The sequence below is a fragment of the Octopus sinensis genome, linkage group LG1 (assembly GCF_006345805.1).
Source record: "Octopus sinensis linkage group LG1, ASM634580v1, whole genome shotgun sequence".
Classification (NCBI taxonomy): domain Eukaryota; kingdom Metazoa; phylum Mollusca; class Cephalopoda; order Octopoda; family Octopodidae; genus Octopus; species Octopus sinensis.
In genome coordinates this window covers 91,303,548-91,320,755 of record NC_042997.1, presented here as the reverse complement: position 1 = coordinate 91,320,755, position 17,208 = coordinate 91,303,548, and the positions used below count along the sequence as shown (strand labels likewise).

The 17,208-nt window shown below is 41.2% G+C and overlaps 2 protein-coding genes across 2 annotated transcripts; one reads left to right on the top strand and one right to left on the bottom strand.

Moving 5' to 3' along the window:
* Nucleotides 1-12,512: 12,512 nt before the first annotated feature.
* LOC115217642 lies at nt 12,513-13,097 on the bottom strand. Its single transcript, XM_029787423.1, has one exon. It carries the CDS (start codon nt 13,095-13,097, stop codon nt 12,513-12,515), a length of 585 nt encoding a protein of 194 aa, XP_029643283.1.
* Nucleotides 13,098-15,611: 2,514 nt separating this feature from the next.
* LOC115217555 lies at nt 15,612-16,634 on the top strand. The gene is made up of 2 exons (XM_029787325.2): nt 15,612-15,729; nt 15,833-16,634. The coding sequence occupies exons 1-2, from the start codon at nt 15,649-15,651 to the stop codon at nt 16,175-16,177; spliced, it is 426 nt and encodes a 141-aa protein (XP_029643185.2). The 5' UTR covers nt 15,612-15,648; the 3' UTR covers nt 16,178-16,634.
* The last annotated feature ends 574 nt before the right edge of the window (nt 16,635-17,208 follow it).

Genomic DNA, 17,208 nt, shown 5'->3' with positions numbered 1-17,208 from the left:
CTAAAACTTGAGAACTACTCAACCAATTCCATTCAAATTTTACACATGCCTTACTTAGGGTCCATGTAGTTTCATGGGCAAAAAATGTTCAACTTCTTGCCTAGAGCGAGCCCATAGCAACATCATATCTTCTCCACTATTTCAGTATTACGTGTTAAAACTGGCAGCAGAACGGGCTTATACCCAGATCTGTGCGCCGGGGAGTAGTGACACTCGTCAGAAAGGACCCGAGCAAGGGGGAGTGCATTGATAATTTCAGGCCCATCACTCTGCTAAACACAGAGTTGAAGATTTTGGCCAAAGTGTTATCGAAAAGATTAGCGCGTGTCGCGGATGGTCTGATCGGAGAGGCACAGACATGTGCCGTTCCGGGCAGATCCATTCAGGATAATCTCCATCTAATGCGGTACACTATAGAGGGGTTTAATAGTGATTCTGGCAAGGGTGGGGCACTGGTCCATTTAGACCAATCTAAAGCATTTGATAGGGTCGACCATCGTTACCTGGTATCTGCCCTGGCACAGTTCGGGCTGAGCCTTGGCTTCCTCAGGTGGATTATCCAAATTTATGATAACATCGACTCGGTAGTTCGGGTGAACGGCTTCTTGTCGAAGCCGTTCAAAATCAAACGCTCGGTTCGTCAAGGGTGTCCGCTCTCCCCGCTTTTGTACGTGATGGCTCTTGAGCCATTACTGCGAAAACTGAGCGGCATCCCGAGACAGCCAGGTAATGGAAAATCAGTGTCAGCGTACGCGGATGACATCACCATCATCGTAACCGAAATGGACCACCTATGTAAAGTAGGCAAGGCCATAGAGGTTTACGAGACGGTGACAGGAGCAAAAGTTAATCGCGAAAAGTCAGTCGGCTTGCAACTCGGCACCTGGAGAGGCAAGTCGATGCCTCCTGACAGCGTCGTGAGACGTTGGACGGAGGGTCCGATTAAATTGCTAGGGGTCTGGTTCGGTCCAGACCTCCAAATAGAGAAGAATTGGGGCGAGGTAACGAGCAAGGTGGCTGCAGTAGCCAAGACCTGGTCTTGGCGGTGGCTATCCCTGAAAGGGAGGGCGGAGGTGGCCAATGTGTTTATCGCATTGGTTATCACCTACCGCCTTTCCGTCGTTCCTTGCCCTGACTCGTGGTTGATCAAGTTGGAAAGACAGCTCTTCTACTTCTTGTGGAAGGGCGGGAAACCACTTGTGAAACGCTCTACTTGCTGTCAACAACCGTTAAAGGGTGGGCTAGGGATGCCTTGGCTGATGATGCGCAGACATGCGCTGAGGTTAAGACATCTGTGGCTCTATCTGGATGGTGAACGGGTGTGGTCTCCGCTAGCAAAACTGATGTTTCCCAAGTTCACTAGTTTCGGTGGATGGGAAACCTGGCTGAATCGTAGATCGAAACTTGGTACTTGGTACTTGGTACACGGAGTGTCGCAAGGCTCTCCTGCTATTCCGTCGCTCGGGTAACGCCTGCGGTGGGGGTTCCACCACATTCTTCTATAGAGGGTTGGTAGAGGCGGAATGTGAAGATACCTTGGGAGAAGCCCTGGGTCTCGACGATAATCAGCTGGCCAGTCTGTTCCGACGTACATTCAAGCCGAAGACACTGGACAACTTCCAGAAGTCTCTGGCATGGCAATGCTACAGAGGAGCTCTACCTGTTCGGGATAAACTCGCAAGGCACGGTGGCCAAGACAGTCCGATATGTCCAAGATGCGGGCGGGATAGGGAAACCGTCCCGCACGCTATTGTTCATTGTCCGGACGTGTCTGAGGTGTGGGTTTATGCCGAACAGCTGTTGTCAGGTACACGAAGAGTACAGTTGTCGACTGAGTCGATTACAAAAATTGACCCACCGGATTTCCTCGTGAATGAAGGTAAGTTTCGTTTTCTCGTTGTAGTAGCAATTGCGAAAGAGGTGATATGGAAGACGAGAATGAAAGGTCTACAGTCAGGCAAGTTCATCTCCGGCCCTGGTTTGATGAATTATTTCATCTTTCACCTGAAAAGGAAGATAGGACTGGAGAGAATATGCCTGACTAGGAGAGTGTATGAAGAACGATGGAAAGATGTAGCACGAAAGTTGCGAGTGAAAGATACAACATAAATGTAAAACCAAGCGTAACCAAAAGTATCAGTGGGGAGGCGGGGCTCGTGGGGTCCGAGCTAAACCCGCACCCACTCCACCCGTAATGTCTTCCGGTCTGTTCCATCATTCGATTTTGTGTCTATTTTGTAATTTCATGTAAATTTTTAAATTCGTTTTATTGTAAAAACCCATTCGTGTGTCTGACCCCACATCAGATTGTATTGTCCCATCTATGTTCGCCCCTTGTGGGTAATAATAAAACAACATGGAGGAAAGCACCTTCGAAAAGTGTCTTGGTGCGACTATGAAAGGTATTTAATCAGGGGCGGTAAATTCGCCACAATAGAAGCAAGGTTCGAGTCAACGGAGCGTGCAAGGGAGTACTCGACTCGAACTTGCAAAGTGGAAATATTTTATTTTTACATTTATATCTGGGACGTAGGACGTTCCGGAAAAAAAATTTTAATGCCCCCCCCCCCCATCCCGAAGTATAGGTAGGCTGGATTGTAGCCACACTTCTATACAAGAGGGAGGACAAGATACAATTGGTCGAAATTACAAGAGACGGGCTAACAATTCTAGTCTGTTATATATTTTGAGTATTGTTATCACTAGCGATATCAAGATATAACTTTGTATTTTGTATTTTATGTGTAGATGTATATATATAGATGTACATGTAATATGTACACATATATATACACATATATACATGCACTAGCACTATGACCCGGCAACGACGGGTCTTTAATGCTAGTATATATATATATATGTGTGTGTGTGTGTGAAAGAAAAAAGATGTGGATCTTTTTCCTTTTGGACGGCACACAATTTCTAGTTAACTAAACACTTTAAAACTTCGTGTACTGGTAGAATGTGTCAAAATAAAAAACATTTTTTGGATCTTTTTCTTTTGAACGGCATGTGTCAACACAATTTCTAGTTAACTAAACACTTTTAAACTTCGTATACTGGTAGAATGTGTTTATAAAACATCATTTTTTCTTGGCTTTATTGAGAAAATTCTATACTTTGTAAGATATTTCCACTTTAATTCCGAGCATTTCGGCAATTTTAACCAATCGCTGGAGTCCATTTGGGGTGAAAACATTCCGTGCTGTATGAATATGTCCCTCGTTTAAGAAACAGATTGGGTTTATTTACATTTGCGAAGAAAAAAGATACCCTTCACCCCTAACTCTAACTAATCCTAACCCTAAAACAGATTGAAATGCAATAGATCGATACTAGGGTTATAATTATGGTTGACAATTTCATACGACACCGCTACGGAAAATGGAATTTTTTTCTAGCGGTGTCAAATGAAAATGTCACCCATAATTATAACCCTAGTATCGATCTATTGCATTTCAATCTGTTTTAGGGTTAGGGGTGGGGAAGGGTATCTTTTTTTCTTCATAAAATGTAAATAAACCCAATCTGTTTCTTAAACGAGGTTACATATTCATACAGCACGGAATGTTTTCACCCCAAATGGACTCCAGCGATTGGTTAAAATTGCCGAAATGCTCGATTTTAAAATGGAAATATCTTACAAAGTATAGAATTTTCTCAATAAAGCCAAGAAACAATGATGTTTTATAAACACATTCTACCAGTATACGAAGTTTAAAACTTTTTAGTTACCTAGAAATTATGTTACAAAGTGCCGTTCAAAAGGAAAAGATCCAAAGATGTTCAGAATACTGGATGGTTGTAAAAATATATATTTATATATCATATATTATTACTTCATATTAGCGCTTTCAACTTCTCCAGTAGTTTTATCAGAAATGTCAGTTTTAAAATTTGTGCCTGTATTTATATTATTGGTAAATGAAGTGGGTTGAGAGTGATGAAACTACAGGAGTAGTTGAAAGCGCTAATATAAAGTAATAATATGATATGTAAATAAATATATATTTTTACAACTATCCAGCATTCTAAACATCTTTTTTCTTTCATATATATTAAATTTGTACATCACCCCTACTACTTCTAACATATATATATATATATATATATATATATATATATATATATATATATATATATATATATATATATATATATATATATATATATATATAATATATATATATATATATAATATGAATTAGAGATAAAACCGTGATAGACATAAACCAATACATAAATAACAAATAATATAAATATAATTAATATAATATATAATATACTAGCAGTATCGCCCGGCGTCGCTCGGGTTTGTAAGGGAAATAACTATATAAGCATTTTTAGAGATGTAAAGTAGTAAAGTATAATAGCCATCTCAATATGGCTAACCACAAAGTGGGGGTGTTACTGTTGCTTTTTATGTTCTGAGATTTAATAATACATTTTTAGAGAGTTACTTCCCTTATATATGCCAAAAATGCATTAAAAATGGGAAAAATTGATGGTAAATTTGTTTTTAATCGTAGACTCATCGTAGACGCGCGCTAATACCCAGAAGGGCTCGATATGAATCACGACTATAAGATGCCCGGTTTTGGTTAAACTGCACCGCAAAATGTGGGAGTAGTTAGGAATCTAAATCGTAGGAGACAGACAGCACACAACCTCACTTTTATATATAAAGATATATATAAAATATAAAATAAATTTTTTTAACCAAAAAGTATAAAAAGAATGATAAATATAATATATTTATCATTCTTTTTATACTTTTTGGTTAAAAAAATTAAAATTATATATTTTATATATATTATATTTATATTAATTGTTATCGCCATGTTAATATGGCAGTCTTATAGATATAAGACTAAAAGCTGTCGCTGATTAGCTCTATGAGGCCATCGCCTTAAGATAGCTATTTGACACACAAACTGTGTCCATTATAACCTTCGAACAAGGGAGGTCAGCCGCTTCACACTGCTAGTCAGACAGCTACAGACGCGTTTCAGGGTATTATATTTATATTATTTGTTATTTATGTATTGGTTTATGTCTATCACTGTTTGAGTTGCCTAATAGTCGTTTTATCTCTAATTCATATTTTATATATTTATACCGTGAAATTTGATTTAATCCTAAATCTAATTTTTCCCTGTAAGTTTGGAGCCATACTCCCTAATATTATTATTATTATTATTTTATATATATATATATATATATATATATATATATATATATATATATATATATATACCGTAAATCCTCGAGTATAATCCGCATTTTTCCCCAAAAATTTAAAGGTCAAAATCCCTAGTGCATACTATATACGAGGTTAAAAATGAAAAATACTTCCTAAACAATGTCCGAGTCTCTATTTGCTGTCCAGCAATGTTTATTCAGACGCATTTTGTGATGTTGGGCGCGAAAATACCTTAAGCTAAGCCTGAAAGTAATGAAGTCATAAAAGAATCATCCATAACTTGCAGTAAGCAACGTTTATTAAAATGAAAGTATTCAGAACACAGAATAACATATAACAAAAACAATTTGCAAACATATTTACATTCCTATATAACAGTTAAGAACATCACCATTATTGTATTACGCATGCGCAGAAGTGTTTGTTCAACTAGGTGCTGCTGGCTTAATTACGCACGACCCAAGTTAGAGAAGGAGTGCATATTATACACAAGGTTTAGGTTTTTCAGAGGTACAGCCCCCTAAAAGTCCCCTGCGTATTATACTCAAGGGCGAACTATACTCGAAGATTTACGGTATATATATATATATATATATATATATATATATATATATATATATATATATATATATATATATATATATAGGGAAAGGTTGAAACAGCTAAGACTCTACTCCCTGGAGAGAAGACGGGAGAGGTATGCAGTAATATATATCTGGAAGATCCTGGAAGGAATTGTGCCAAATTTTGGCATTAAAAGCTACACCAATGCTAGAACGGGACGATATTACATAGTGCCAAAGATTCCAGCAATGCCATCACGCTTCAGGACCAGCTACTGCAACAGACTGGGTTTCAAGGGTCCACAGCTTTTTAATATTGTCCCAAAGAGTCTGAGGAACTTGTACAAAGTAGATGTAGCGGTTTTTAAATCAAAGCTGGACCTTTTCCTATCGAGAGTCCCAGATGAACCTACCTCACGGCAAGAGGTGCAAATGAGAGTAGCTATATCAAACTCCATTCTTCACCAAGTGCCACATATTAGAGGAGGCTCTTAGTAATAACAGTGTTGCACAAAACGGCGGTGCATCAGGATGGCCGCAGCTCTGAGCTGAAACTAAAAAAAAAAAAATTTTTTAATATATATATATAGCAAATAAAAAAATGGAGAACAATAGTTGGTTCATCAACTTTAGGACATTAAAAATGTTAACTTATTTATTTATTAAACTGATAATTATAACATACATATAGCATATTATTCTATGCATATAAGATAAGGATACAAGTAATTATTAAAAAACATGCATATAAATTAGTAAAACAACTTACAGCTGTTTCAGCCCATAGATAAAAGTATCTCATTCTGCCTATATTAGTCAAATGCATTGAGGATTAGGCAGATAAAAATGAGGTACTTATATATATATATATATATATATATATATATATATATATATATATATATATATATATATATATATATATATATATATATAGGCTTCGTCGGAGATTATAAAGTACAATGATAAATATAAATATAAAATAAACAAAATACACACGCATTTGAATATATATCACGTGATCACGTGACTGACCAGGCCATCAGATGTTGCTACACATCGCTGGTCACAATGTGCTTCGCATTGTTTTAGCCTTCAATGACGCCACTCCGCTGGCTAAGCGAGCAGGCCAATAGAAGAAAGAATGAGAGAAAGTTGTGGTGAAAAAGTACAGCAGGGATCACCACCACCCCCTGCCAGAGACTCGTGGAGCTTTAGGTGTTTTCGCTCAATAAACACTCACAACGCCCGGTCTGGGAATCGAAACCGCGATCCTACGACCGCGAGTCCGCTGCCCTAACCACTAGGCCATTGCACCTCCACACACACACACACACACTACGTTTGTTTAACGCAGTTAAATTTTTCGAATTTTAACCAATGAATCGCCTCTAATTGAGCTAAAATCATTTGCTGCGTCTAAAACTGAGACAACATCCTGTCACTAACCCTAAACCTCACCCCAACCCTAAATTTTTTTTTCTTAATTGTTAAATTAATTTAATTACGCGTGTAAAAAAAAACGAAAGCAATGGGAAATAATTTAAACAATTAACAAACAAAATAATTCTATAATTTTATACGCACGCTTTCCGTATACACAAACATATGAATATGCAGAATACATACAAATGTACACACGCACATACATATATATATATGCATACACACACACGCATATATACATACATATGTGTTTACACACGCACACTGATACACACACATGCGCACAAATAAACATACAAAAATAATGCAGCTCCAATAATGGACAATCAACGACCATTGAAGAGGTTGAAAGAAGCAACAAAAATTTTAGAAAAAAATAAATAAGTGAATGAGTGGAAATCAAGCCAGTGAGTGTGTTAATTAATAAGGTGTTAAAACTGAATGACTCTTCCCAAACGTAATAATATACGTATCTATGTATGCATGTAACCAACTCCTGCCTCTTTCAAGGTTTGTAATTTTGTGAGTTGCATTGCTACCTCAATAGTGCTAGTGGCAGAAAGAAATGGTACCCAGTACATTCTATACAGTGGTTGGCATTAGGAAGGGCATCCAACTGTAGAAACAGTTCCAAAGCAGACATTGGAACATGAACCAGTCCTTGGACCTATCAGATTCTGTCAACCCATCACACGAAAGCCAGCATGGAACATGAATGTTAAAATGATGATAATGATGGAAATGATAATCTACAATATAAATTGGACAAGGGCGATCATTGTATTCTTTCTTGTCTTGAGGTTCACAACCAAACGGCTGGGTGGATTCACGTGATAAATGGCACACATGTGGAGACGGGTGCATTGATTGGAATGCGGGTTGTATTTTTTCCTAGCCCTCATAGTTACCGAGAAAATCGATTAAAACTTTTTCTAATGGAATTCCCCTGTTTCTTCCGCACATACACGCGCAAGCACACACGCACTCTTACACACACATACACACACACATCCATTTCATATATCTTCTTTCAACTTCTGCTCTCTGCAAATAAAATTTTTACGGATACAACTGCTTACAAAAATAGGGATTAATGTATAATTTCTTTCTGTGTTCATAATTAAATCAATGTTTTAATGATTAGACAGAGGTCCAATAGAATAGCTCTCTGAAACAGACTACGTACAAATTCTTTCTTCACAACTTCTAAAGCTGTTTTCTGACAAGGGAGCGAGAAGTCAGGAAATTTTCATACAGCTGGAGGCTCCAATCAAAACAGGGGACCCGAAATGATAAGGTTGAGAAACGCTGTTATAGATTATGCCTAACCGAAAACGATCGCAGCCACATCATCCAAACAGACTGGGTGAAACCGGGCTTAGCTGCTAGTCTATAATATAAATTGAACATGGGCGATCGTTGTATTCTTTCTTGTCCTGAGGTTCACAGCCAAACAGCTGGGTGGGTTCGCGTGAAAAATGGCACACATGTGGAGACGGGTGCATAGATTGGAATGCAGTTTGTATTTTTTTCATAGCCCCCATACTTACCGAGAAAATCGATTAAAACTTTTTCTAATGGAATTCCCCTGTTTGTTCCGCCATTAAAACAACTAGTTGCTCACACAGCCGACATATACCATTTCGCTAGCAACAAGGGGAGTACAGGATGACAGTCAGCCAAAACTTTCGCTATGCTGTCTCTCTTCTTCTCTCTCACATACACACGCGCAAGCACGCACGCACACACACACACACACACACACACACACACACACACACACACATACACGCACACACACACACACATCCATTTCATATATCTTCTTTCAATTTCTGCTCTCTGCAAATAAAATTTTTACGGATACAACTGCTTACAAAAATAGGGATTAATGTATAATTTCTTTCTATGTTCATAATTAAATCAATGTTTTAATGATTAGCCAGTGGTCCAATAGAATAGCTCTCAGAAACAGACTACATACAAATTCGTTCTTCACAACTCCTGAAGCTTTTTTCTGACAAGGGGGAAGGCTCCAATCAAAACAGGGGACCCAAAATGATAAGGTTGAGAAACGATGTTATAGATTAATCCTAACCGAAAACGATCACAGCCACATCATCCAAACAGACTGGGTGAAACCGGGCTTAGCTGCTAGTCTATACTATAAATTGGACATGGGCGATCGTTGTATTCTTTCTTGTCTTGAGGTTCACAGCCAAACGGCTGAGTGGGTTCGCGTGAAAAATAGCACACATGTGGAGACGAGTGCATAGTTTGGAATGCAGTTTGTATTTTTTCCTAGCCCTTGTAACAGGATCTGGAATCGGTATCACTGAAGGGTTGTCCGATCCGATCCCGTCACATTCAATTTAGTTAGATATAACAGACAAAGTCAGGTTATCTGGGAAAGACAGCAAATTGTCGTTTATTACTCGTGATGGTGTGCGTATTTTCTGAGGGGAAACGACAGCCGAATCTTTGTACTGCTTCTTGTTGGTTGATTGAAGTGATTCGGTGTGGTCCGTTGCTAAGCCGGTGTAGAGTTCTCAGAGACTACCAAATGCACGTCTGTTCACGAGGGCTGAAAGCGCCAGAGAGAGTGAGTGAGTGGACTGTGCCTTAGGGGTCAGTTTTCCGCACATGCGCATGGGGGAGACTTTCGGTGGCCACCCGGAAGTAGTCCCATTCTGCGCATGCGCGCTGAACCTTATACAGTAGCATCACCACATGGCTCCCCCTCGAGTGCGGAAGTACGAAAATTTGTAGTGGTGCTGCAGAAAAACAGATGGCTTGCCGATCCCCACAGAGGATTTGGTACACAATGTCATACAAAAAACAAGAAATTTGAAAGAAAGAAAGTTAAAAATAAATTGTCTTTGAGAGTTTCTTAGGCCAATGCACTGTACTGCCCGATCTTGTAACATACGGTGTGCTCGGGGCACCCGTTGACGGCGAAGGTGGTGTTGTGGGAGCCGGTGAAGGCAAAAGTGTCTGTGCAGGTGAAGGTGTTTGTGCAGGTGAAGGTGTTGTTAAAGGTGCATAGGTGGGTGCGGCAAGGTTGTCATCAAAAGATGAAGACGTCTCAAAGTATGCTTTCTTCAGTCGGTCCACGGAAACGGTCGCCGGATCATGGGGCTGGGAAGTGCCTGGCACCAACATCGTACCAGGCAATGCCAGTGTGGTACCATACAGTAGCTCTGCAGAAGAAAACCCCAGGTCTGCCTTGACAGCAGTGCGACAACCGAGAAGCACAATTGGCAGAAATTCAATCCAGGACTGTGGATCTGAAGAGGCACGAAGAGCGGCCTTGAGCTGTCTATGGAACCGTTCAACTAATCCATTAGACGCTGGATGATAGCTGGTAGTGTGAATATGATGCACACCTAAAATGCGCGACAATTCGCGAAATAGCGAAGCTTCAAACTGACGTCCACGATCAGTGGTCAATCTGGACGGAACTCCGAAACAGGAAATCCAGTTTGAAACGAAGGCTCGCGCAACAGTCTCAGCAGAAATGTCTGCTATTGGAATGGCTTCTGGTCAGCGGGAGGAACGATCGACACAAGTTAACAGATAAGAAAACCCGCGACTCACAGGCCATGGTCCAACCAGATCGATGTAGACATGGCGAAAACGGGCCTCCGTAGGGGGAAAATGTCCAAGCGGGGCACGAACGTGCCGTTGAATCTTGGACCGTTGACACTTGGAGCAGGTGCGTGTCCAAGAAGTAATAGTGCGACGCATATTCGGCCAGAAAAACCGAGCAGTGATCAGCTTAAGGGTGGCAGTGATGCCAGGATGTGATAAGGAGTGCAGTGCTTCAAACACTGAGCGTTGATGATTCTCAGGCACGAGTGGCCTGGGAGAACCAGTGGAAGTATCACAAAGAATGGTACCTTCGGCTGACGGAAGCGGAAGGTAGGAAAACTGGCAACAGGAGAACTTGGGAGAAGTTAAGTCTAACGACGCCAAAGGTGGCTGCTCCTGCGAGATGGCACTTAAGTCGATAGCAGCAGGAGACGAAAGGGCGCAAACTGGAAGGCGAGAGAGAGCGTCAACAAGAACGTTCTCCTTTCCAGGTATGTGTCGAATGTTACTAGTGAATTGAGAAATAAAATCCAGGCGCCGGAAAGCACGAGGCGAGAGTTTGTCCGTTTTTGAACACAGGGCAAACGTAAGGGGCTTGTGATCCGTATAGATCACAAAATCTCGCCCTTCAAGTTGATGCTGGAAATGACGAACCGATAGATAGATCGCTAGGAGCTCACGATCAAAGGTGCTGTATCGTCGTTCAGCTGGTTGCAGTTGGCGGGAAAAGAAAGCCAGAGGTCGAGTGTGATCATCCACTGTGTGTTGTAACACAGCGCCAATCGCAGTGTCCGATGCATCTACAGTCAAAGAGAGAGAAGCACCAGGAACCGGATGTGCAAGCAAAGAAACAGAAGCCAGCTCTTTCTTAATGGACTCAAAGGCTGTGAGTGCCTCAACAGAAAGGGTGACTTGACCGTCCTTTCTAGGAGTGTCCTTTAATAGCCTGGTGAGAGGAAGTAGCTTATCTGCACAACCGGGAATAAAACGTCTGTAGAAATTGATCATCCCTAGATAATGCCTGAGCTGGCGCAAGGAAGTGGGGGGTGCGATGCGTTGAATGGCATCGACCTTTAACGACAGAGGGCTGATTCCACTCGAATCAATATGATGGCCTAGAAAATCTAGAGAAGAGCGTCCGAAAACACACTTGTCGGGATTTATACGTATACTATAAGCGCGAAGACGCTGAAAAAGCTGAGAAAGGTGCTGGAGGTGATTTTCACGTGTGTCGCTCGCAATGAGTATATCATCGACATAGGCAAACACAAAATCAAGACCGCGGACAACCTCATCAATGAAACGCTGGAAAGTGCTGGTAGCATTCCGCAAACCGAAACTCATATACAAAAACTCAAAACACCCAAAGGGGGTAGTGATCGCAGTTTTCGGAACGTCGGCTGGGTTGACCGGTATTTGATGGTACGCGCGTATAAGGTCGACCTTCGAAAAAATGGTGCAACCATGGAGATTTGCCGTAAAGTCCTGTAGATTTCTGATTGGATACCTGTCGGCTATTGTTACGGCATTGAGGCGTCGATAATTACGGCATTTGGGCTTGTCTGCAGTCAGACGAAGGGGCCAGATGCTGCAACAAGAGCCGGTGTCCACTATGAAGAATTTCTTCGACACCAGATCTTTTACAAAAAATGCACGATTTTTGGGAAACGAGAAGGAAGAAGGTGACGTGCTCACCTCCTCCGGATTTAGTTTCCCGAGGGCTGGAAAGTGCACGGCTGAGTACACCTTTCTGCCTTTTCGGCATACTTTGAATGGTACCAGCACCAGCCGGAACGAGAAACAGAGTCACTCCGACTACGGGAAACAGATCCACTGTGACTACGACTGCGAGGTCGGCGCCCGATCGCACGGCACAGATCATCGATTCGCTGCGTAAGCGCATCGATCTTCTCGGCTAATGAATTTTTCGTCGGAGGTGTCGGAGGGGGTTCTGTACATGCGTACAGGCCCCGCGATGGAGATGGTCCCGAAAATTCTAATATTTTGTCGGCCATCGTGGCAATCTGGTCTACTGGCACAGACTCCAGTGCCGTGGCCAACATTGTCTGCACGTGGGCAGGCAACCTGGAGAAGAATATCTTCCGTAAGAGTGGCGCGTCTGCTGCGTTCCCGCTTAGCTCCCTTAGGTGGTGCTGGAACTGGGATGGAGTCCTGTCCCCCAACTGTTTGTCGGCCATTAGTTCATTAAATTGACTTTCCTCCGACCGCGTGTTGCGGCGGAGGATTTCAGCCTTTACTGGCGCGTATGTGGCGTCAGGGTGGGGACTCATTATGAGATCTCTGACCGATGTGGCGAGTCGGGAAGGCAAACTCGAGTATAGCAGATGCAACTGCTGCTGTGGAGGAACGGCATGTGCGGCAAAATGCGACTCCACCTGGGCAAGTCACAGACCCGCATCCCCTGTGAATGAAGGCAAACCTGATGCAGCCATGTTTGTCCGAAGAATCGCCTGTCAGAAAGGGGCAGAAGGTATGAACGAGAAGTGGAGAACACGTGGAACCGACAAAGCAAATCAAAATTCGTGTTTTGTGTACTGGTGTGTGTGTGTGTGTGCACCTCGTGGGTAGTAAAGAATAAGTGTGTGTGTGCACAAAGGAAAACAAAAGGTACAGAAAAGAAAAAAAAATAATGTGTGTGTGTTTTTTTTGTTTTTTTTTCAGTGCACTGAGTGCGATGAATAAAACTTTTGTTTGTACGCACCTTCGCCGTCCTGAAAGGAAAAGAAAAATGAAAGTGAAAACTGAGTGTTCAGTGCTCTAACTGGCAAAACCTGTTCGCTGCGTCTTCTGTTCTTTTTTTTTTTTTTACTTGGGGTCACCAATTGTAACAGGATCTGGAATCGGTATCACTGAAGGGTTGTCCGATCCGATCCCGTCACATTCAATTTAGTTAGATATAACAGACGAAGTCAGGTTATCTGGGAAAGACAGCAAATTGTCGTTTATTACTTGTGATGGTGTGCGTATTTTCTGAGGGGAAACGACAGCCGAATCTTTGTACTGCTTCTTGTTGGTTGATTGAAGTGATTCGGTGTGGTCCGTTGCTAAGCCGGTGTAGAGTTCTCAGAGACTACCAAATGCACGTCTGTTCACGAGGGCTGAAAGCGCCAGAGAGAGTGAGTGAATGGACTGTGCCTTAGGGGTCAGTTTTCCGCACATGCGCATGGGGAAGACTTCCGGTGGCCACCCGGAAGTAGTCCCATTCTGCGCATGCGCGCTGAACCTTACACAGTAGCATCACTACACCCTCATAGTTACCGAGAAAATCGATAAAAACTTTTTCTAATGGAATTCCCCGCCAACATACATGACCTCTCTCTCCTTTTCTCTGTCAGTCACTCACACATTCACTCACTACAAAAAGTGAATAACAAAATTTCAGTTCACTCTCTCTTGGCCATACATCTATGTATACATACATACATAACAACCTGCATGCGTGTGTATGTCACTGAAGCCATTCATATATACATACATAACCTCTCTCTCTCTCTCTCTCCCTCTTGCTTTTTTTCTGTCAAAACTCACACATTCACTCACTACAAAAAAGTAAATAAAAATTTCAGTTATCTCTCTCTCTTTTCACACACACTAACAATAGAAATTCACATACACACCACACATTCTGTCTCGCACACCCCTATCAAACACACACACACACGAACGCACGCAGATCAATTCTTCCCCTTCACGCCAACTTCAAAAGAACTTGACTCATACAATCGCGCTCTCTATCTCTTTCACTTTCACACCAACTTCAAAAGATCCCCTTTGCATCCAACCCTATATTACAAAAATAAAAATTTCTTACAGAGAAGGGCTCCTGGCTACTTTTACTGCAGGCGAAGGAGTAAAAAACGAAGATATTTTCACTTGTCCGGGCGCTGCTATTTCAGACAAATTAACAATTCCACTCGAGAGATAAGCACAAACCACCTCGTGCTGACTGCAAAACTCCCTCCAAATTAGCCAGAAAACACACACACACACACATATATACACATGTCCATTTCATATATTTTCTTTCAATTTCTGTTCTCTGATTACACAGGCATCCAATACAATAGCTCTCACCTACATTTTTTTCTCTAAAAAGGTACGTGTCTATTTTTTCTATAAGCGTATAACAATGACTTATTCCATACTTTTCCACTTAGCTTTTATCTTCACTTTTCTTAAATTGGATACGTCTGCTATTAAGTTGCAGAACTTTGGCAGTACAGTTAAAAATCATTTCTGCTATACTTCTTACATACAATTTCCCTGTAAATTCTTACAGCTTCATTTTTGTGATGATTGAAATGTCAAACATTTTCTAACTGTTAAAGCAATTCTTAACGTCAACTTCTTAATGCCTCTTCTATTTTTTTCCTAACCCCCATACTTACAGAGAAAATCGATTAAAACTGTTTGTTCTGCTATTAAAACAACCAGTTGCTCACACAGCCGGCATATACCATTTCGCTAGCGACCAGGGGACTACAGGATGACAGTCAGCCAATACCTTATGCCTAACTAAAAACAATAGGCGATCTCTTATCGTTTAGCTTCATGCTTATTCACTATTGTCATTTCTAGTCAATTTACCGATATTGTCCTTCAAAGCTGTATGCTTTTTTAAAAAACATTTCATTACTTTTTTTCTTATTTATCGTTATACATTTCCACCTATAATAACAGATAAATAATATTTCCTTCAAAAACCTTAAGATTTCACTTCCAGACATGAGTTCAAGTTGCAAAAATCTATACTTTCGTTACACTATGCTTCTTTAAAAAATCTCATGACGTTTGCCTCAGTAAAAACCATTTTTACAGATAATGCCTAACCGAAAACGATCCATGTTCTGTTCCAAAAGGGATGCCCTCCTAAAACAGCGAAAAAGGGAGTTACGTTCACAGGTATGTTTCACAACATTCATATCATTTCGATTTTGCTTCCACACATTCTCCTGTATCCCATTTCAGTATTGCACTTTCATATGTCCTCTACTATCCCTTTCAGGAAACACCAGAGGCAAGAGAGGCCCATCATGCTTCACAGCGTAGTCGTGATCTACACTCACTATTTGAGGAGTCAGCAGAAATAAGGCAGGCCCGTCTTGCTGCCCAGCGTAGTTGTGATCAACGCTCACTACTTGACGAGCCTGTTGAAGCAAGGCAGGCCCATCTTGCTTTCATGCGTATTCGAAATCAGCGCTCACTCCTTGAGGAGTTGGCAGAAACAAGGCAGACCCGTCTTACCGCCCTGGATGCTCCAATAATGTGTAACGGCACGCGGATGATAATCAAAGAATTATACTCCCAAATTCTGCAGGCAACCATCTTGAATGGACCAGCTGCTGGTTAAGATGTTCTTATAACTCCAATGTCCTTCACTCCTTCCGATACAATCTACAAGTTTAAGCAGCTTCAATTTCCTATCAAACTCTCCTTTGCAATGACAATAAATAAGGCACAGGGTCAATCATTGCAAATGATTGGTTTAAATCTCACAGAGCAAGTGCTCTTCCACAGTCAACTTTATGTTGGATCCTCCCGTGTTGGCAAGCCACAAAGTCTATACATTTGTGCATCAGAAGGGAAAACAAGAAACGTTACCTACAAACAAGCGCTCCACTGAAAAGACAGCATTTCTTCACATCTTTCAAATCAGCCCAGTCATCTGCTGCCTCAAAAGCTTCGGAGTCGCTATGCCAGCCAATGCAGCTCAATGACACACACCTTCACTTACTCACTCCCTCTCTTTCTCACCCTCTTTCTCTCTCACATACACACATGCAAGCAGGCGCGCGCACCCACACACCCACACATCCATTTCATATATCATCTTTTAATTTCTGCTCTCTGCAAATAAAATTTCTACAGATACAACTACTTACAAAAATAGGGATTAATGTATAATTTCTTTCTATGTTCACAATTAAATCAATGTTTTAATGATTAGACAGAGGTCCAATAGAATAGCTCTCTGAAACAGACTATGTACAAATTCTTTCTTCACAACTCCTGAAGCTGTTTTCTGACAAGGGAGCGAGAAGTCAGGAAATTTTCATACAGCTGGAGGCTCCAATCAAAACAGGGGACCCGAAATGATAAGGTTGAGAAACACTGTTATAGATTATGCCTAACCGAAAACGATCACAGCCACATCATCCAAACAGACTGGGTGAAACCAGGCTTAATTGCTAGTAATATATAATTCAATCATTTATTGGTAGTCTCTCAAGTGAGAAAGATGATTGTATTGCATGATCAACATCTATACATGCTCATCTGATTCTCAGTCCAAACTCAGATGCACAGATATGGTTGCAGGCCAGGCAAACAACATTGCTTGTTGAGTTAGAAGATACCTTTGGGTGTCTTTTATGCTCTCCC

Coding starts and splice junctions, on each gene's coding strand:
- LOC115217642 (XM_029787423.1), bottom strand. CDS start 13,097: ATGAGTCCCCACCCTGACGCCACATACGCGCCAGTAAAGGCTGAAATC.
- LOC115217555 (XM_029787325.2), top strand. CDS start 15,649: ATGCCTAACCGAAAACGATCCATGTTCTGTTCCAAAAGGGATGCCCTC. Junction 15,730..15,832: donor AAAGGGAGTTACGTTCACAG/GTATGTTTCACA, acceptor TATCCCTTTCAG/GAAACACCAGAGGCAAGAGA.